The sequence below is a fragment of the Rhinatrema bivittatum genome, chromosome 8 (genome assembly GCF_901001135.1).
Source record: "Rhinatrema bivittatum chromosome 8, aRhiBiv1.1, whole genome shotgun sequence".
Taxonomy (NCBI): domain Eukaryota; kingdom Metazoa; phylum Chordata; class Amphibia; order Gymnophiona; family Rhinatrematidae; genus Rhinatrema; species Rhinatrema bivittatum.
In genome coordinates this window covers 269,652,477-269,673,435 of record NC_042622.1, presented here as the reverse complement: position 1 = coordinate 269,673,435, position 20,959 = coordinate 269,652,477, and the positions used below count along the sequence as shown (strand labels likewise).

The window sequence follows — 20,959 nt, the reverse complement described above, 5'->3', positions numbered from 1 at the left end:
TGTTCTTGTAGATAATCATGATGGTTTTGTACATAATTCTGAAGTGGATCGGTAACCAATGAAGGTCTTTGAGGATGGGGGAGATGTGGTCAATTTTCCTGGAGTTTGTGAGGATTCTGGCTGCAGTGTTCTGTACCATTTGTAGAGGTTTGGTGTAGGAAGCTGGGAGGCCTAGTAGTAAAGAATTGCAATAATCTAGTTTGGAGAAGATTATTGCTTGTAGGATTGATCTAAAGTCATGCGCGTGGAAAAGTGGCTTTATTCTTTTCAGGATATGTAATTTGTGGAAGCAGTCTTTAGTAGTTTTGTTAATGAATGGTTTGAGGCTAAGACGGTTGTCTAAGATGGCTCCTAGATCTCTTACATGTGTGGTTTGTAGAATGGTTGGAGGCTTTGAAAGTGTGTTGTTGTTTTCAGGTGCTATAAGGAGATATTCCGTTTTCGACGCATTAAGGATTAGGTTAAGGCTGTTAAGGAGGTGTTTGATTTCTAATAGGCAACTATCCCAGTATTCCATGATAAGGGGAATGGAACAGCTCCCCTATGAGGAAAGACTAAAGAGGTTAGGACTTTTCAGTTTGGAGAAGAGACGGCTGAGGGGGGGGGGGATATGATAGAGGTGTTTAAAATCATGAAAGGACTTGAACAGGTTAATGTAAATCGGTTATTTACTTTCTCGGATAATAAAAGCACTAGCGGCACTCCAAGAAGTTAGCAAGTAGCTCATTTAAAACAAATCAAGGAAAATATTTTTTCACTCAGCACCTGCTTAAGCTTTGGAATTCATTGCCAGAGGATGTGGTTAGTGCAGTTAGTGTAACTGGGTTTAAAAAAGGTTTGGATAAGGTCCTAGAGGAAAAAATCCATAAACTGCTATTAATCAGTAAGGAAGAGAAGCTTGAGATCTATTTAATGTTTGGGTAATTGCCAGGTTCTTATGGCCTGGATTGGCCACTGTTGGAAACAGGATGCTGGGCTTGAGGGACCCTTGGCCTGACTCAATATGACATGTCTTATGTTCTTATGTTAAATAAGTGATTCAGCTTTACCCGTTCTAGACCTCTCATGATTTTAAACACCTCTATCATATCCCCCCTCAGTCGTCTCTTCTCCAAGCTGAAAAGTCCTAACCTCTTCTGCCTTTCCTCATAGGGGAGCTGTTCCATTCCCCTTATTTTGCCATCTTGGGGCATGCCCACCAAATATGAACATATGCACCAATGTGGCCGCACCCCCTCCAGCACTCCTCTGGAAAAGGTTTGAATTTATGTAAAGTTACAGGAGTGTAGTGCCACCGCTGGAGTAACGTGTAACAGTTTTCCTGTAGGCCCAGTGGAGACGGAGCATTTATGAGCCATAGCATATATAACAATCCTTTTCTTCTAAAGTGGTCTGAAAATCTAGTTCCCAGGATGTGCGATGTTTGGGCTCGTCAGGGTGCTTGCCAATAAGAAGGGCATAGATTTTGGATATAACACCTCTAATTGTTGTGGCATGTTTACAAAAGTTTTCAAATAACGTTCCGGTCAATCGGAGATGGCCCCTTCTCAACCCCTCTGTGGACAAAATGATATAACTTAGCATAATGCAAAAAGTCAGTACCAGCAAGTGAATATTGAGCACAGATTTGTGTACAAGACATGAGGGTACCCTGTTGTTGAACATGGTCTAATCCAGTAATTCCCGCTTGAGCCCATTGCCTCGTAGTCACAGAGATGTCAGAGGTGGGGGTATACAGAATTAGAATGCAAAAAAAAGTCATCAAGGAGGATGGCACGGTCCCCTCCAATGTAGCTTTCCACTGATGTCAAATCCTAAGAGTAGTGTGTAGTGCGCAAGGAAAATACTGAGTGAGGCTGCCAGGGTAATGCTGCTATTGGGAAGGTCCCCAACAATGCTTGTTCTAACCGCACCCATGGTGGGGGGGGGGTCATGGGAACGATGTAAGGTTAACTAGCGCACGCAGCTGAGCTGCACAAAAATACCAGGCCAGGTTAGGCAGGTGTAAACCACCCCTGTTCTTTGGTTGGTATAGTGTGGCCCTAGCGACCCCAGGTTGGTTCCAGTGGTTTTTTTGCTTGGGGATCGACCCATACTGAGGAGCTGCAGGTGGCACTAGTGCTGTATATATAGCGCTGCCTCAAGGTTTTTTTTTTCTCTGCCTCCATCTGCTGGGGGGGGGGGGGGGGGGGGGGGAGTGCATACCCCACTGGTCTGGACTGATCTGTGGTATTACAGGAATGAAAATGAGCAGGTAAGACCCAATTTCCCTTTTCCTAACGTACCATTAGCCTTGTCGGTCCCTGAAAGCTTCATCTGTAATCGTGTGGCTCTCAGAGAAGCTCTAATTCAGGCACGCAGGTGCCGAGGGGCCCTGTCGTTCCTTTCCTGGGCCCAGGCCCTGCCTGCCCCACAGCAAATAACTGCACGTTACACTTACGCCAGTAACCTGGCTCAGCTCCACGCTCCTAGACCCTTCCTGCATCTTAGGAACCTCTGCTGGAGTTGTTCCCTACGAAATTTGAACTTTTTTACCGAGTCAAAACGAAAGGGGGGTTTAATGTTTGCTTTCCCTGTCAACAGCAGCTAACACCTGGGGCAGCACAAGATGCAGGGAGGATGAACTCCAGACTCCCCTCACTGAAGGTGGACCCTGTGGTTGATGACTTGCACAGTGCAGATCACGCAGTTTTTTAAATCAGTGTTATAGGTTCAGTGCAGAGGATGTTTGTAAAAATACATTCACCAGGAGAGAAATACTGCAACCTTCCCTTTGCGCTGGGCATTCGTGCTCAGAGAGTTTGGCTGGAGACTCCTTCCTATGTCTCATGTATGGAGGCGGCGAGAGCGCAGCTTGGCCCAAACCCCGATGAAACGTGGGTACAGGACAGCCCTCGACTTTAATTTTCCCCTGCCAGCTGGGTGGCTGGCATGTCCCTTCCCTTCCTCCTCCCATGGGCCTCGTGAAAGACATCCTCCTTCCTTCTCGGGCCGTACCAGTCACCCCCGTCTCTAGCCCTCGCACCTGTGCACCCCAAGCAACACCTCACTTCCATGTGCGCGATTCTCCCCCCTCTCCACCCCTAGTAAAATCCAATGCACTTAGCAGCTTTTACCCCCTCGTCACTGGCACAGTTCAGGCCCCTTTCTAATTAAATTTAAGTAAAATCTCTTCTACCCTCCCTTAAAGCAGGGCTCGGAGCTCCTTCGACCTGGCAGGCTCCACGTAGCGGACGCACAGCAGCAGGAGGAATCCGTGCCTGTAGCAGGGGGAAAGAGACAGGTCCTGCGGCAGAGGTTTGGAGACGAGAGAAAAAAAGTTCAACCCAAGTAGGAACATTGCGTTTATTTCCGTTTATCCAAAGAAAATCAATGACAAGGTAACGTGGAAGACCTGATTTACAACGGCTAGAAAAGCAGGCTGCACGCCTACGAGACCCGGAGACCCGCCTGCAGGGCCAGCGTGACAACACGTGCGGGGGACCAGAGTGATGCAACATATTAACCATTAAATACGCAAGGAAAGTCGCTAATCCTTGGCGAGGTGAGAGAGAGACCTGCGGCTGACCTGCCCTTCCCTGGCACGGGGTACGGCTCCCCGTGGTGGGACAGGGGGCAGAGAGGATGTATTAATTTTGCCCGTATAAATCTTTCCTTTTAAAAGCCCACACCGTTTGTCTGCACAAAATGTTATCTAGAGCAGATCTTCCGCAAACTCGATCCCTTACTCGCTTCCTGGCTTTCCAAATATGGACCCACCTAAAAGTTTAAACTTAATAATTTATTTCTTTTTAAAGAAATTGGCATCCCCAGTGGGAGACTGGAGGTCTCCCACTGGGAGACGGGAGGCCGGGCAGAAGTCTGGATGGGGCAGATGGGAGGGTCCAGCAGGGGATAAGCAGGACAGGTCGCTGCGCTCATCGCATCTGAGCAAGGAATGTCCACGGTTAAAAACGCCGAGGCTTGAAAAGGGTCACACCAAATGTAAAGACACAGACAGGGTCACCTACCTACCCCCCAGTGCTCGGGAAAAAAAATATATCAATTCTGGAAGAGCGTGGCTACGTTTAGGGTCCGGCGCTCATCCGCTGGGCCCCTGTGACGTCAGTGCTGGCAGCCTTGGGTCACGCCGGCTTCTCAGCAAGGAGTGCTAAAAGCGCCCAGGTCACTTGGCCTCCCGCTGGTCTGAGGGAGTTGGTAAGAAGCCGGGCCCTGTGGAAACCCTGCTAGATAATCCCGTGCTGAGCCCTCCCCTCCCACCATATCCAGGCCCATCGCACGGGCTGTGTGTCTCAGACCCGGAGTGCGCGCGCGCGCGCGACAGTGCGGCTCCTTGGTCACACCCGACACCCGTCCTGCAGCGGTGCCGTGAGAGAGACCAGCAGGTGCACAGCTGGATGAGGTGAGGGTGGGTGACCGAGACATTCCTACACAGACACGAGGTAACCCCCCGCCCATGCCACTGAGCAATCCTGTAAAGAAAAAAATGAAATAACCCTGCCTTCCTCCTGCTCTCTATGCAGAATTATTACCTGGAAAATAAATAACTTTTGTAGCAATAAATAAGTGAAAAAAAGTGTATGTTCTGGTCCTGAAGTGCCAGCCCAGCCCGGAAGGAGATTCATCTCGATCCCAGCACGGAGAGAGGAAGGAGCCCTGACAGGAGTCTGGCGTCTCCACTCCTGCCCCCCAACTACAGGACGTGACGGGCGACACTAACAAACTCATTACATCGCTGCCCGCCGCCAGATTTCAACTCTAAAGCACTAAAAGCTGGAAGACGAATTCCTGTCCTCTCGGAATCAACTACAACAGCACTGATCTCGCCCTTCACATGTTCATCGTTTGCCTCAAAAAAAAAACAAAACAAAAAAACCCTCAGCCCCTTGTGATAAAAAGACAAATCTGGGTTCTCACGTTAACCAGCACCAAATACTCCCCCCGCAGTGCGATTCTTCAAAGAAACCCAAAACCATGAATCGATCCGGAGTTTGTGAAGCAGGTCCAGAGGCAGAGTCCTCCCTCGATCAGCACAGCCAAGGGGGGCCAGCTGGAGAGCAAATGGGCTGGGCTCAGTCCTCACCGTCCCTCGTCCTCCTGTCGGCCAGCTGCAGAAGAAACAACACAGGCAGGGGGTATAAAAAAAAGCACAGCACGCTCCCAGGATTGTCCCGATGTCTTACGGCAAACCTCATGGGGGGGGGGGGGGGGGTGTCGGCCAAGATGCCACTGACAGAGCAGAAAAGCCAAAATCCTGAATCAGCTTGGCCAGCTGCTCCTTTCCATCAGGCATCTTCCTTCTGTGCAGAGAATATTAGGGGTGTGCATTCGTTGGCATTCGTTTTATTCGTTTCGCATTATACAAGCACAGGTAAGCACATACTGCGAAACGAATGCCAACGAACGCACATCCCTAGAGAATATCACCCGCCACCGTCCAACTAAAACTTTGCAGGACGGTTTTAGCCCACAGCACGCTCCAAGGCAGCCTCGCTTACCTTCTAATCCGAATGTGCTACACTCCCCCCTCCTCCCTTTAAGCTACTGAAAATGCAAGACATACAGGGCTGCTCCCAGCTCCCCTGCAACCCCAGGCTCTAGCTGCCATGGCCTTTCCTTACAGGTTCAGTCCACCAAGAGTGAAAAGGGCTGGCGCCAGTCCATCTGCAGACAGATAACAGCCGGTAAAACCGGCTAGCAAAAGGGAAATCCTTCTCCAAACCAAAGTCTAGTAGGGCCTCAGGGGCCCTAACAACCGATTCGTCCCCCTCCCCCCCCCATCAGGCTCAAGTAGTTTCTGAGGCAGACAAACCGACTTGTCATTCTGCCCCAGGATACTTGCAATGGAAGAAGAATTGGGGAGTTATCCTGCGGCTGGAAAAAGATCGACTCCTGACCTTAGGAGTTAATGCACAGCCCAAACCCCGTCACACTCTCACCGATGTTCAACCTTAGGCCCGCGGTCAGCAGCCCCATTTACAGAGGACGCCTTCGCAGCACCACTCGGGAGCGCAGGGCTTGCCACATTCCCTCCTTTATCTCACCCTTAAATCCAGCAAAGTTTCAAAGCGAATTAGGCCTCTAAACGAGCCCTTTTGAAGATTTACTAGAGCTACGTGCCTCTATGTAGGCTCTCAGTTTCACTAGACCCCCTAGGGGTCAACAGTCAAAAATGGCTGAATATGCGCCCACGTTCAGCGGCCACCGCGGACGGCTGTTATGATTAATACTCAGCGGCCCGGCTATGCTGCTGAATACACGCGTACAACTGGACACTTAGGGCCAGATTTGATAACACGCGCGCGCAGCTCCTGGCGCGCGCGCACACGAACGCGCCGACTTCGTAACATGCGCTCGCGTGTTAAATCCGTGGGCTGTGCACACATGCACGCAGGATTTTATAATCCGCACGTGTATGTGGCAGCGCGTGCAAGGGGGCAGTGAATTTACGCAAACTCTGCGCAGCGACGCATCGGGGGCCTTTCCCGTTCCCTCCCCGTCTGCTCCGATTAAGAAGCGGACTGGGAGGGATCTTCCCTAACCCCCCTACCCTAACCTTCCTTCCCCTCTCCTCCTAAAGCTTACCTACCCTCGGGGGCAGAAGTAATTGACGCCCAGCGTGCAGAAGCGCAAACCAACGTCAGACACCGTTTCGCGGCAGACTTGCGCGTAGAAAAGCGCGTGAATGCCGCCGCGGTCTACCACCTGCCATCTAAACGAAGCCCGAGAGCAGGGCCTAGCCAAAAAGGCTGCTCAACCCGCCAAGCTGCCACAACTCCCCAAGCTCCCCCGGAGACGGGAGTGGACGCTGGACCGCCACGCCGAGCTCAGAGACCAGAAGGGGAATCCCTAAAAAGTAACTCCCCTTGTTTTTCTCATATTTACTCTTCACCTGAGCTCAGCCCGTCCCCGCTGAGTACGGAGTTGGACTCCAGCTGTGGGGAGGAGAGGGCAAAGGCCTTCACCGTCGCGTTCAGCTTCCTGAACCCGCTAGTCTCTCAGCTGTTTCTCTCTCTACAGCTAAGTCCGTGCCGGAAAACCAGCTACTGGATTGAGGCCATCTACTGAGGGAGGGATCCGCAGTTATCACCTCAGGAAAACTCGACGGAGGGAGGGACCACCACAGGAGAGTGGGCAAATTAAACTTCCTTCTTTCTCCTTCTAAAAATTATTATTTTTTTTTTTATAAGCAATCCCCAGTAGGGAGATGCATGTCCACCATCTGCTGAAGGCTAAGAATACTGGCAGGATGATGTCGGTGCAGATGACGTCAGCTTTGCTCTGTCTCCATCTGCTGGTAGAGGTGCATAACTCGCTGGTGTGGATTAACCTGGCCGAATGCTAAGAAATCCATTTTCTCTCACCCTCTGTTTCTAAGGATAGCCCCAGGTTCCCACGGGCAGCAGATGACCTGCTCAATGAAGCCAAACCGGGGAGCGTCTAGGGGTTTGGTGCCAGTGAGCACCCGGTATATCACACAGAGGAACCACAGCAACAGGACTATGACATCACAGCACTGTGACATCACCAGTGACGTCACCACCCAGGAAGCTGCTGCCGCCCACAACCGTGGACCTTGCCAGTTGGTTTCTACCTTTGCCCGTCTTCAGATCTACAGACAGCATCAGCGCTGAACCGGAGGGTGGTCGCTGAATAGCCCAGGCTGTGCGGCTGCCCAATCTGAGGTAACCGAGGCACCAAAAGATGTGATACTGTGGGGACACGGGAGGCAGGCTCACACTGCGACAGCCACTGAAGACAGAGCACACCAGCCCCCTTTCTTATAACAAAAATATGGCCCCCCCCATCAAAGATCTACAATAGGATTTGGGGGGTGGAGTTGCTGAGTTTCCACCTGCTAGGTTCTGCATTACTTATCATCCTTCTTCAGCGAGACCCACGTCACACAGCTCTGCTTCACTGCACGATGAATCGTGGCTAAGGAAGCCTTGCCCCTGAAATCCCCAGAGCAGGACAGGCCACAGACCTCCCCACACTGCCCAACATCCCATCACCAGAGACAGGAGGGTAAAGGGGGTGGGGAGATGATGCGGCCCACGTGGGGGAGTTACCTAGCTTCACGCCTCCTTACATACTCAGGGTCAATGCCCAACAAACTAAATACATCAAAGAAACCATGTCCCGTCGACGAAATCCAACGAGATCTCCCCTGCTCCACCCCATTCTGCAGCGCTGATTGCACCCCTAGCGGTTAAGACTGACAGCACTCCCCAAATACTCCCCCAATTCCCCACCCCCCGACAGTACTCCCCAAATACTCCCCCGATTCCCCCCCCCCCCGACAGTACTCCCCAAATACTCCCCCGATTCCCCCCCCCCCCGACAGTACTCCCCAAATACTCCCCTGAATCCCCCCGACAGTACTCCCCAAATACTCCCCCGATTCCCCCCGACAGTACTCCCCAAATACTCCCCCCGATTCCCCCCCCCGACAGTACTCCCCAAATACTCCCCCGATTCCCCACCCCTCCGACAGTACTCCCCAAATACTCCCCTGATTCCCCTTCCCGACAGTTCTCCCCAAATACTCCCCCGATTCCCCTCCCCGACAGTTCTCCCCAAATACTCCCCCGATTCCCCTCCCCGACAGTACTCCCCAAATACTCCCCCGATTCCCCTCCCCGACAGTACTCCCCAAATACTCCCCCAATTCCCCTCCCCGACAGTACTCCCCAAATACTCCCCCAATTCCCCACCCCCGACAGTACTCCCCAAATACTCCCCCAATTCCCCGACAGTACTCCCCAAATACTCCCCCGATTCCCCACCCCCGACAGTACTCCCCAAATACTCCCCCGATTCCCCCCCCCCGACAGCACTCCCCAAATACTCCCCTGATTTCCCCCCCCCCCCCATAAAAAGAAAAGTGACCCTGACCGTGTAGGAGGAAGAGCCAGGGCCTGTCCGCATGGGCATCAGATGCTCTTTAGAAACTTCCAGGATGTTTGCCATCGGACGGCTCCACTTCCTTTGAACGATGCAGCATAACACCAGACAGGACAGCAGAACCAGACCTAGGAACGCTGCGAAGGAAAGGCACTTTTTTCAGTCTTCCGTACGTATTATTATCAGTGTACGAGAATTACCCCAGTAAAACCTGCACTCTTATATTGGTCCAATAAAAGCTGTTACCCCTGCAAGACTCTGGCTCAGAGGTCGTGCGCAGAATAAGGGTTTGATTCCCAGGGCTGGGTCCTTCCAACCTCATGGGATCTACTGGCGCTAGGAACAGGAGAGAGCTCACGGTCCCTGGGGATGAGTGGGGGGCGGGAAAAGGAAGTCCCAGTGAGTCACTGCTTAATGGTGATACCTGGTGACCTAGATTTAGGGTCCAGAATTACAGGGGACTACAAAAGGTGCGTGCCCATCAGCCTTGGACGTTCACTGAAATGACTGAGCAGAGGTGGGAGGGAAAAAATAAATCTGTAGATAGACTCACGGCATCATAGCCCAAGAGAGGCCTGTTCCAACTGAGCAAGAAATTACAGGCCGACCCTGCCTCCCAAACAAACAAACAGCCTGGATCTCTTCTTCCCAGGCTAAAAACGAGCAGGGCCAAAAGGCAGCTTCAGGGACACGGGGCGGGAAGAGGATCCCCAGCCCCAGTAATTAGCTCTGTACAATTCCTCTGACCCAGGAGCTCTGGAGAAAGGAGACCCCACACACAGGACACCATCCCGTGCTCTAATCAAGTCCCCAGAGCACCTCCCTGCTGCTTGGTTTTCAGCGCTAGCCCCTGTAAGACCCCCCGCGGGTACCTCAGGCCCCATCTCTGTGCTCCCCTTTTACCACGGAAAGCCACGGGCCGCACCCACCACCGCTCGGCACTGGCAGCGACGGCTAGGAAGCAGCTGGGAGTATTGAGGAGGGGGGAGCGACGGCTAGGAAGCAGCTGGGAGTATTGAGGAGGGGGGGGCGACGGCTAGGAAGCAGCTGGGAGTATTGAGGAGGGGGGGGCGACGGCTAGGAAGCAGCTGGGAGTATTGAGGAGGGGGGGCGACGGCTAGGAAGCAGCTGGGAGTATTGAGGAGGGGGGGCGATGGCTAGGAAGCAGCTGGGAGTATTGAGGAGGGGGGGCGATGGCTAGGAAGCAGCTGGGAGTATTGAGGAGGGGGGGCGACGGCTAGGAAGCAGCTGGGAGTATTGAGGAGGGGGGGGACGACGGCTAGGAAGCAGCTGGGAGTATTGAGGAGGGGGGGGTGACGGCTAGGAAGCAGCTGGGAGTATTGAGGAGGGGGCGCGCTTTACTAAGCTCCCTTGGGACTTCTCCTTGAGATTCATTGCCCACAATCAGAGGTGCCGGGCCCTGCCTCCTCTCCCCAGATCCAGGGAGGGCGGCTGGCTGAGGCCTAGTCAGGACCCGTGCCAGGAAGTTGCAGCTCTGGATATGAAACTAGGGCCTAGAGTCTGCTGCGCCAGCCACGTGCGGGGACTCTTAGAAAGCTCCACGTGCGCTGCAAGACTTTCTCCAGGTCAGAACAAACTCCAGGGAGCGGCCAGAACGCGCTCACCGCACAATAAACAGTTTCCTTCTTCATGGTGAAGACTAATGCACAAAACTAAAACAACTCCGGAAACCACCGTGATTTGTATTGGAAAGGCCGTATAGGAAAGTAATTAAACTGAAAGGATGGAAAATCCAAAATACCCGTGGTGGCAGCAATAATCAAAGCCCCACCCTGGGAACTCCTCCAAAAACCACACACAGCTGAAAGCAGGTGTGTTAGTGACATACACACGAACTTTTACCCCGGGAGCAGGCTGGGCAGCTTAGCGCTGGAAATGTTTTTTTTATTATTGCACCTTCTCTTTCCCTCTTGCTCTCAGCACCCTGTGCTGCCCCCTAACCCCTCACAACCTCAGTGCCCTTGCTCATTCGTCGCTCTCTTCTCAGTACCAGTGGGTTCCTTCTCTGCCACCCTTGGCTGTCCCTCTTTCGCTCAATGCCCTGGGCTACCCTCCTCTCCTCTCCTTCACATGCACAGAACTTCAGATCCCCCCTTAGCCCACCCCTTTTTTCTCCCCCTCAGTGCTCCGAGTTGATCCTTCTCTCTCAGACACACATTCAGCGATGCGAGCTGTCTCTTACCGGCTGCCACCTCCCATCTCACTAAGGGGTGCTCTGTAGCGTCGGCGTCACGGTCGTCGCACTCTGCCTCGTCGGCTCCGTTCTCGCAGTCTGTGTGCCCGTCACACTTCCAGGCATCTGGGACGCAGTGGCCCGGAGCACACTGGAACTCAGAGTCAGCACAGGGCAGGGGCCGCCAGGCCCGGCAGCGCCCGGGCGATTCGTCGGATCCATCCGGGCAGTCCTCCTTCCCATCACAGGAGACCGCTGCGGGCAGGCAGAGGCCCGCGGTCAGGCACCGGAACTCCTGGGCCCTGCAGCCGGGGGACGGACAGGAACTCTCGTCGCTGTTGTCACCGCAGTCATCCTTCCCGTCGCAGACCAGCGCTCGGGGCACACACTCCGCGTTGCGGCAGTGAAACTGTGCAGACGTGCACGTGGCGTTCCCTAAAAACACAGCCCAAAAGACACAAACGTTACAAAACCGCACAAGGCAAGAGCAGGTGATGTTCATGCCACGCACATGAGATGTTTCGTGTAAGAACTGCAGATTAAACACTGTAAGGACATGGAGGAATAAGGTTGCCAAGTCAGCCATTTAATGGAGGAAAAGAGCTTTAACAAATCAAGACCAGCGTGATGAGGAATTAGATTCTATGAACAGATACTGGATCCACGTTAACTGGTTAAATCTCGCTTTACTGAGAAATCCACGTACAGGCGGTCAGTGCACTATAAAGACCACAGTGCGGTGTGCACCGTGCTATACGAATGTCCTCATACCTTGTGCCGTGGTGCACGCATTTCCAGGGATAGGGGCGCACGACGTCGAACTACAAACCTTTCCCACACATTTCCGGCCTTTCGTCGGATCCATCCTCGCATTCTGCTTCCCCGTCACACCGCCACTTCTTCTCGATGCACTGCCCGTTAGAGCACAAGAACCCAGAGCAGGCGGCCTCCCCTGTAACAGACGGGCGCACAGTGAGCAGAGACAGACAGACAGACAGACTGCTTCTGCAGCAGTCGCCTGAGGCTCCGAGCTATTCTAACCCTGCAGCTGTTCCGAGTCGGCTCCGTGCATCTGCCACGCAGAACATACACATACACCCATACATACACACACACACATACACATAACACACACACACACACACATACACATAACACACACACACACGCTTAACCATAAGATGCTTGCAACAGCAATAGCCACAAGCTATACGGCCTTTTGGCCGAGATTCAGAACCTCATATGGCCAAAAGGCCGTACATTTAAACATCCTATCACCTAAACCCACTGGGGGACAGGGAACTGTTTGGACTCTGACCAAACCAGAATTAAACTTCCTGTAAAAAAAAAAAAAGTAAACCACATCTCTGAATAATTCTTATCTTAGGCTAACAGGAGGTATGCAACCCGCAAAGGTTTACATTTGATTACTCACTTTTCTAATCCTGTGCTCACAGCGAGTTACAATTCAGGCAAGTTCTTGACCCAGGGGGCTTACAATCTACGTCTGTACCTGACCCAACAGAGGGTGAAGCGACTTCCTCAAAGGCAAAAGGAGCAGCAACATGGGGGGGAAAAGGCGGGATTTCCCTCGTTCTCCGCCTGCTGCTCTAACCACCAGCTCACTCCCTCGGTCCCAATTAATTGAACTGGATCCGAGGAATGATTCTGTTTTAAATTTAAGTAGTGGCCCAGGTGGCGAGCTCCCCTTACACCACAGCGAGAGCTGGCAGCCTGGGTGGGACCGTTTTTACTTTTCTATACAAACCCCATGCCCGCCCCTCCCCTCAGTATAATAATTTCTGCCAACACTATTCAATATTCAGAGATTTGTACTGTCCCTAATTAAAGGGCGCCAGTTTGCCAGCTCTTATGGTGCTGGAGTCCAAGAGCTTACGACATTCAGCCTCGTCGCTGCCATCCTCGCAGTCCTCATCCCCATCGCAGCGCCAGATTGCTGGAATGCACCTGCCGGTTCTGCAGGCGTACTGTCGCGACAGGCAGGTTGTCACAGGAGACCCTGAGCAGAAAGAAAAACAGAGACAAAAAATAAGGAGAATTTAACTTGCGCGGGTTTGGGAAATGGCGCTGGGCCTGGAAGAGGATGGAAAAATTCGGCAACGGGTGGCGGGCCGGCCAGAACACAAATCTCTCTTCTTGACGGAATATGCACAATTCAATGTCACAGCACACTGTGGCAAACAAACAGCTGAAATCAAAGGAGGACCACAAAACTCAGCAACTCAAGGCCTAAAGGTCATTATGACACATCTAAGGCATGAACACTATACTCCAAGTAAACATTATTACATGCACAATGGTATGTTTTACTTATTTATTTGTTTTACTACAATTTGTTTTACTATTTTGATTCTTTGATTACAAATTGTGGAGTGGGAGATGAACTAACAAGGGGACGAGAAATGTCATAGATTTAAAAAAAAGCAAACAAGGAATGCTTGGGCCTATTCAACAAAACAGGATTACGGAGACAAAATGCCATATGATTTAGGAGCATTCGTGAAAAAAAGCAGCAAAGAGAAAGATCAGCTTTACTACACCAAATCCAAGAAACAAGAAAAGGACAAGTAGGCTGAGGGTAATAGACAAAAAACAGAAGGCACATCATCCACCATCATCACTTCCACGCCTAAGTACCGGATAATGCTGAAATGTCCATGAGGTGCCACAATATCAAAACAAATCCAGAAATAAAGGCAGACTCAGACATAACACAGGGCCAGAGTTCTTTGCAGCAGTAGCAAATTTCAATAAAGCCTGAAATAAGCCCAGAGGATTCGAGCAGGGTCAGCTGCATTTCAGTAGGCAGGGAAAATGGAAACTGAATGGGCTTTACAGTTTTTACTTGGATTTTAGATTTCATTGTTTGCCTTTCCAAAGGAGTTCAAGGTGAGTTCTCAGCCTGCTACTCTAACCACTCCTCCACTCCCTTAAAGCCGAGGATTGCCTTGATACATTAAAACTCATTGCTTATAAAGGTTGTTTGTTTAGCTGCCTTCCAACACCTGTTATTTGGAAACCAATTATCTTGCTGCTGTTTTATATTATGAAAACAAAACATAGAGTAAAAAAATATTAGACAACGTCATGGAAGCCAGGCCAATCATCAATCAGAGGCTATTAAAACAGTCAGAGGTATTCCCAAGGTTCAGGGCAATCCTAAACAATGGCTGCAAGAAAAGAGATGGCAAGATAAGGATGATCACGTTGCACATGCCTTGTTTCTTATATATGACCTCTAAGCACTCAGTGCTTGCTGCTATAGAAAATGGGATACTGTGTTGGAAGGACCTTTGGTGTGACCCAAAGTGACTGCTGCCTGTCAGTCACTGCTGCCTGTGAATCAGCAAACTGTTGCACATAAAACTTTTTATATTCCTCAAATTCCAAGACAAAGGTGAAGACTGAATTAAAGCAGCATGATGACCTTGCAGCACTGCAGTTTGTATGGAAGAGCCACTGCCAGTGCTGCAGGATTGACACATTCAGACTTCCAACCAGGCTGTGCTCATCAGAATTTGTTAAGATATTGATTTTGATAACATGGAATAGCTCTTGCATATATGCTTTTATCTTTATCAAATCAGCCTGAATTTCAACAGAAAGAATTAGGCTGATTTGATAAAGATAAAAGCATATATGCAAGAGCTATTCCATGTTATCAAAATCAATATCTTAACAAATTCTGATGAGCACAGCCTGGTTGGAAGTCTGAATGTGTCAATCCTGCAGCACTGGCAGTGGCTCTTCCATACAAACTGCAGTGCTGCAAGGTCATCATGCTGCTTTAATTCAGTCTTCACCTTTGTCTTGGAATTTGAGGAATATAAAAAGTTTTATGTGCAACAGTTTGCTGATTCAAAGGCAGCAGTGGCCAGAACTGGGATGGGGCAGGTGCTTCTATAATCATCTTTCATTACATTTTATCAGGTGCAGGTATAAAGGATAGGCTGAGATATGGCAGGGAATGCCCACCTCTTCACCGAGATACTACCCTGCCTTTGTTTGACAGTCATATAATGTGTCTCCACTATGTTCAGTCCCAAAGAAAGCCGCCTTCTGGGACTGTCTGCTGCTGATCTATTCAGCAGCAGATGACATTGCCACATCCATTAATATATCACACACTCAGGAAAATATTCAGGGTTGGGTTGGGTTTTTTTTTTTTTTATAAGCCTATCCAACCATGGTGCATGCAGAACTTATTTACAAGATTTCACATTAGAATTATAACGAAAGTTCACATTCAAAAGAAAGTGAAGTTTTCATTCCTGAGCCCATCACAGGAGGTCATCATCACCACCCATCTAACCCAAGCCGAGCCACAAAGGTAACCGTCCCTCCAACCCGTGGATCTAGTAATCCGTGCCTTTCCCGGGACTAAACTCCGGCTCCAACGCGGTAACAGCCCCCCTCCCCCTTCCAGGCAGTGACCTCCGCCGGCCCAGCAAAGACAGCACGGGGGCGTTGTCAGACTGACCCATGGGCCGTCCAATTAGCATCAGCTCACAAGACAAAAGCCAATCAGCAGCCCCGTTAGCGGGTAAGAGGGGGGACGGGCAGAATTCCGCTTCCGGCCAATAGCGGATCCCGGGAGGCGGGGCGCCAAGGAGTCCGCATGGTGGCCGCAATGAATGGAGCTCGTCGGGCCACTAAAAGCGGGGGGCGGAGGGCAGCGCTCACAGAAAGGGGGGACGGAAAGGTCAGGGCCGCACTTACCGGAAACCCCTCGCTCCGAGGCTAACAGGGCGCACAAGAACTCGGCGAGGAGCCAGCAAGCGGGCAGCGCGTCCATGCTGACCTCCGCACGTGCGCGCCTAGGACCCGCCCCGCTGTCACTGCTGGAGCGCGGCCGCTGAGCGTCATGACGTCGCCAGGCGCGCGCCCGCCTCCCTGGTCTCACGTGGCCGCTGTCGCTGAATGCCTATTGGGTGCAGATGAAACTGGCGCGCATTATTGTTACAAAAGGGCGAAAGGAGCGGTTTGATTGGCTAATTCATTGCAGACTCGGTCCCTTGGCGCTGCTTGGTCCAGTGTTGTCGGACTGAGCTACTTTATTTCCCTGTTGTGCTGGGAAAATATTTTTGTCAGGGTTGGGCGATTGCATAGCTGATTGTTAGTAGCTCGCTGGAGGCTAGAGTGGCAGTAGAGTGGTCAACTGGCTCCAGATTTTCAAAACACCAAAAAAGAGCACTGACTTCGGTCCTGTATATCAAATAATAATGGACCCAGAAAACAAATCGGAAGCCGATCCAGTTAGCTGTGTATTATAAGAATTTGTATTTACTATTTATATTTATTATTTAGCCATTAACATTGTTCTGTTACCACTTGGTACTATTTCTCTCCTTTACCTCAAACTCTAAGTTCCTACTAAGTTAGCCATGTTATTTATACCCAATTGTTGGATGTAATTGTATATTTGTTTAATTGTTCAATCTGTTTGATGTAATTTTCTGTTCCTTGTTCTGTGTAAACCGAAGTGGTATGCACAAGTGCATGAACTCCGGTATATAAAAGCCTTTAAATAAAGAAAGAAAGAAAGCGTAGATCGGTGTGTGTAATTGCCCTTTATTGAAATTAGCCCGACTCTGGCCGAGTTTCGCTCTTTAGTGGAGAGCTGCCTCAGGGGCAAAAGATATTAGCAGGACTTATTGCATGGCTGCAAAGCTGATGTCACACTGGTTGTGTGTCCACTTTGCATATGAACGTTTGGTCCTGGTTAGGTGTAGATTTGTAAGTAGCAGCATATAATTATGCAGCACAGCATAAACTATAAGAACAACTTGATTCAATTGTTCCTTCAAATGAGTTGAAATCTGCATGTTTCTACGTCGGTGCTTCCCCCCATCCAGTTCTACCGGTGCTTGCGCCTCTGGACGTAGGCCGAGCACCTAGGGACCCATCCCCTGTCACCTACAGTGATGATGAAGAACCCTATGACCTCTAGAGGGATGATGTTTTAGAGTCCTCCTCAGAGTTCTCCAAGGGCCTCCCTTCAGACCCTTCTCCTGAAGAGCAAACGAAGTATCTGCCTGAGGACTTAACCATTGCAGGGTTTGTGATGGTTATGGCGGAAGCCACCCATCCCTTTTCAGTTATTGACGGAGGATGCCAGGCACAAAATGCTTGATATCCTCCAGTTTGTGGCGCCTCCTAAGGAGATCGTGGCGGTCCCCGTACATGAAATCCTTAGGAAGCTGCTACTGAAGATATGCAAACATCCCCTCACAGTGCCTCCCGTCAATCATGCGGCAAAAGGGATTAACCTCGAAGAGAAGGCTACTGGATTTGATAAGCATCAGCTGCCCCACCAGTCAGTGGTGGTTGAATCTGCCCTCAAGATGACCAAGCTCTCTCGGACTCATTCCTGGGCACCCACAGGGAAGAACCATAGAGCAATGGCCATTCTTGGGAGGAAAGTATTTCAAAGCGCCATGCTCACTGCCCACATTACCGCCTACCGCAAGTGTAGCTTGCTGTAGTTATACGATGTTAGGTTCCATATTAGGAGCTACCACCCAGGAAAAAAGATCTAGGCATCATAGTGGATAATACTTTAAAATCATCGGCGCAGTGTGCTGCAGCAGTCAAAAAAGCAAACAGAATGTTAAGAATTATTAGGAAGGGAATGGTTAATAAAACAGAAAATGTCATAATGCCTCTGTATCACTCCATGGTGAGACCACACCGTGAATTCTGTGTACAATTCTGGTCACCACATCTCAACACACAATTAAGCCCTGGAATTTGTTGCCAGAGGATGTGGTTAGTGCAGTTAGTGTAGCTGGGTTCAAAAAAAGGTTTGGATAAGTTCTTGGAGGAGAAATCCATTAACTGCTATTAATCAAGTTTACTTAGGGAATAGCCACTGCTATTATTTGCATCAGTAGCATGGGATCTTCTTGGTGTTTGGTTACTTGTCAGGTTCTTGTGGCCTGGTTTGGCCTCTGTTGGAAACAGGATGTTGGGTTTGATGGACCCTTGGTCTGACCCAGTATGGCAATTTCTTATGTCCTTACCAGCTCTATATGAGCCAGTACTCGTGGGACATCTGGAAGCAGGTGGAAGAGCATCTGCCTCAACAGCAGCAGGACTCACTCATGCTGCTGGTGCTTAAGGGCCTGGAGTGCGGAAGACATGAGGTCCATGCAACCTAATAGGTTTTTGAGACGGCATTGAGAGTCTCTGTAGCAGGAATCGGGGCCCACAGAATGGCATGGCTGAGGATCTCGGATCTCTTGCTGACTTGACGTGTACTGGAGAGAATCTCTTCGGAATTAAGGTGAAGAATGCTGTGGCCCAACTTCGGAACCACCATGAAACCCTCCAACAATTCGCCGCCCGTACTCTGGACCCATCCTCCTCATCCAAGAGGATGGCGCGACCTGGAACATGGAAATACTTGTGCAGAAATGGAGAATGTGTGTGTATCTCATTATTAAAAATACATGCATACTCTCCATTTTCCTGTGTGCACTAGAAAGTCAGCGAGGTATGAAGGTACCCACCAAAAGGAAATACTATCCTCTGACTCCTCGCTCCTGCCAACACCAGCAAGGCTCCTGCAGCCGTCCCAAGCAACAAAGCGCCCCCATGTCCCAGCCAGCTTCTCAGTCAACTCCAGGGACAGGGTTTTTACTGGGCTGCAGGGAGCATAAGCCAGTTGCCCATACAGGAATGATGGATCCTCGGGTTAGGGGCAGGCTGCGGTTCTTTGCAAAGCACTGTCCCAATATATTCTCGGACCAGTGAGTTCTGTCCGTCGCATGCCAAGGGTACCAATTGAATCTATTGGGTGTCTGGCCAAATTGCCCTCCGTGCCCATATTGAGGGCTGGTAGCATATCAGGAGGTACTATTAGCGGAGCTCTCTTAATGGCCAGAGCGGTCAAGCCCATACCAGCAGGGCAAAGAGGGCAGGGATTATACTTCAGGTACTTCCTGATTCTAAAGAGAACAGAAGGACTCTGTCCCATCCTAGACTTAAGTTTCTAAGAAAAGTTCAAGATGGTTTCCCTGAGCACCTTGATCCCCTTTTTACAAAAAGGAGACTGGCTATGCTCCCTCGACCTAAAGGATACATACACTCATATCGAGATCTTCTCCGGTCACAGGAGGTATCTCCAATTTGTGGTGGGAAATTAGCATTTCCAGTACCAGGTGTTGCCATTCAGGCTTGCACTTGCCCCACAGGTCTTCACAAAATGCGTCTGTAGTGGCGTGCACCTCCACAGGCTGGGAGTGCATGCATGTTTTCCCATATCTGGACGATTGGCTGGTCAAGAGCACATCTCAGGCTGCGGCCGTCAGGTCCATGCACTTGAACATGCAGGTATCGGAGTCCCTAGGATTTGTTCTCAACTACCCGATCCAAACTCAGCCCATTACCTCAATTGGATTTCATAGGAGCCCTGCAAGACAAGGCTCAAGCCAAGGCTTTTCTGCCTCACCAGAGGGCCATCACCTTGGTAGCCTTTGCAACAGAGATTCAACAGCGCCAGCAGGTGTCAGCCTGGCACTCGTTGAGGCTTTTGGACCATATGGCCGCAACTGTCCAAGTTATTCCCTTGGCACATTTACAATCGTGCAGAGCCCAATGGATCCCGAGGTTGCGGTGGTGCCAGGCCACTCAGAGCCTCCAGGTTTGCATCGGCATCACCCCGTCTCTCCGGGACTCCTTGCCTGGGGGCGGGTACTTTCAAATCTGGAAAAGGAGGATCCCTTTTTGGAGTTGCCCTACTTAAATTGTACTAAACATGGATGCATCCACCCTGTGGTGGGGAGCTCATATAGATGGCCTTGGTACTCAAGGACTCTGGACCGCTCAGGAACACTCTTGTCAAATCAACTTCCTGGAGCTTTGGACGATCAAGTACACGTTATGGGCTTTCAGAGAGCGACTGTCCATCAAAGTTGTCCTGATCCAGACCGACAATCAGGTAGCCATGCGGTATGTCAACAAGCAGGGAGGCACGGGGATTTTACCTCTTGTGTCAGGAAGCGGTCCAGATATGGTTTTGGGCCCTGTCCCAAGGGACAGTGTTCGGGGCCATGTACCTGGCCAGATGGAGAAAGTGGTAGTGGACAGGCTGAGTCAAGCCTTCAGACCCCACGAGTGGTCCCTGGACCAGGGGATAGCGAATCAGATATTCCGCCTCTGGGAGAGCTTAGATGTAGATCTGTTCACGTCCCCCAGCAACAGGAAGGTGCCTCTGTTTTGCTCCTTACACAGGTCAGATGGCAAATCAGCCTCAGACACCCTTGACTGTCATTGAGGCAAGGGTTTTCTGTAAGTTTGTCCTTTGATTCCTTTAGTGACAAAGACACCCTTGAAGCTTCGCGAGGACAGAGGGACTATGATTCTCATAGCCCCGTCGCTGGCCGAGACAGGTCTGGTTTCCACTCCTATGGGAGTTGTCCATCTGGAGACCGATCAGTCTGGGGACTTCCATAGATCTCATCACACAAGACCAAGGCAGGCAGCAGCATCCCAACCTCCATACTTTGTCGCTCACAGATGTTGAGAGGTTAATTCTGCAGCCACTTGATCTTTCAGAGGATGTGTCTCGAGACCTGGTAGCTTCTTGAAACCTTCCACTAGAAAGTCTGAGGGACTGAAGTGGAGGAGGTTTTCCATGTGGTGTGAGCAGAAGGCCCTAGATCCGTTCTGCCCCACACAAAAAATGCTTGACTACCTTCTACAACTACCAGAAGCTGACTTGAAAACCAGTTTCATTAGAGTTCATCTTAGTGCAACTGGCTCATACCACCAAGGTGTAGATGGTACACCCATCTCTGTACAGCCTATAGTTGTATGTTTCATGTGGAGTCTGTG

The 20,959-nt window shown here is 50.6% G+C and overlaps 1 protein-coding gene across 2 annotated transcripts; it reads right to left on the bottom strand.

Annotated features, from left to right (window-relative positions):
- Positions 1-3,331: 3,331 nt before the first annotated feature.
- LOC115096363 (very low-density lipoprotein receptor-like) lies at positions 3,332-15,990 on the bottom strand. 2 transcript variants are annotated; one of them, XM_029610841.1, is made up of 6 exons: positions 15,842-15,990; positions 12,999-13,121; positions 11,931-12,053; positions 11,111-11,536; positions 8,899-9,044; positions 3,332-5,108 (listed from the first exon to the last, which is right to left on the bottom strand). In XM_029610841.1, the coding sequence occupies exons 1-6, from the start codon at positions 15,915-15,917 to the stop codon at positions 5,073-5,075; spliced, it is 930 nt and encodes a 309-aa protein (XP_029466701.1). In that variant the 5' UTR covers positions 15,918-15,990; the 3' UTR covers positions 3,332-5,072. The 2 variants fall into 2 exon arrangements, with proteins under 2 accessions (XP_029466701.1, XP_029466700.1); XM_029610840.1 differs by lacking the exon at positions 15,842-15,990 and adding an exon at positions 13,760-13,891.
- Positions 15,991-20,959: the final 4,969 nt, after the last annotated feature.

What these genes read in the sequence shown, in the direction of transcription:
- LOC115096363 (XM_029610841.1), bottom strand. Translation starts at nt 15,917, where the DNA reads ATGGACGCGCTGCCCGCTTGCTGGCTCCTCGCCGAGTTCTTGTGCGCC. An exon ending in CTCGGAGCGAGGGGTTTCCG is followed by an intron (nt 13,122 to 15,841) that starts GTAAGTGCGGCC and finishes CTTTCTGCTCAG; the next exon opens with GGTCTCCTGTGACAACCTGC. An exon ending in CAGCGACGAGGCTGAATGTC is followed by an intron (nt 12,054 to 12,998) that starts GTAAGCTCTTGG and finishes CGTCTGTTACAG; the next exon opens with GGGAGGCCGCCTGCTCTGGG.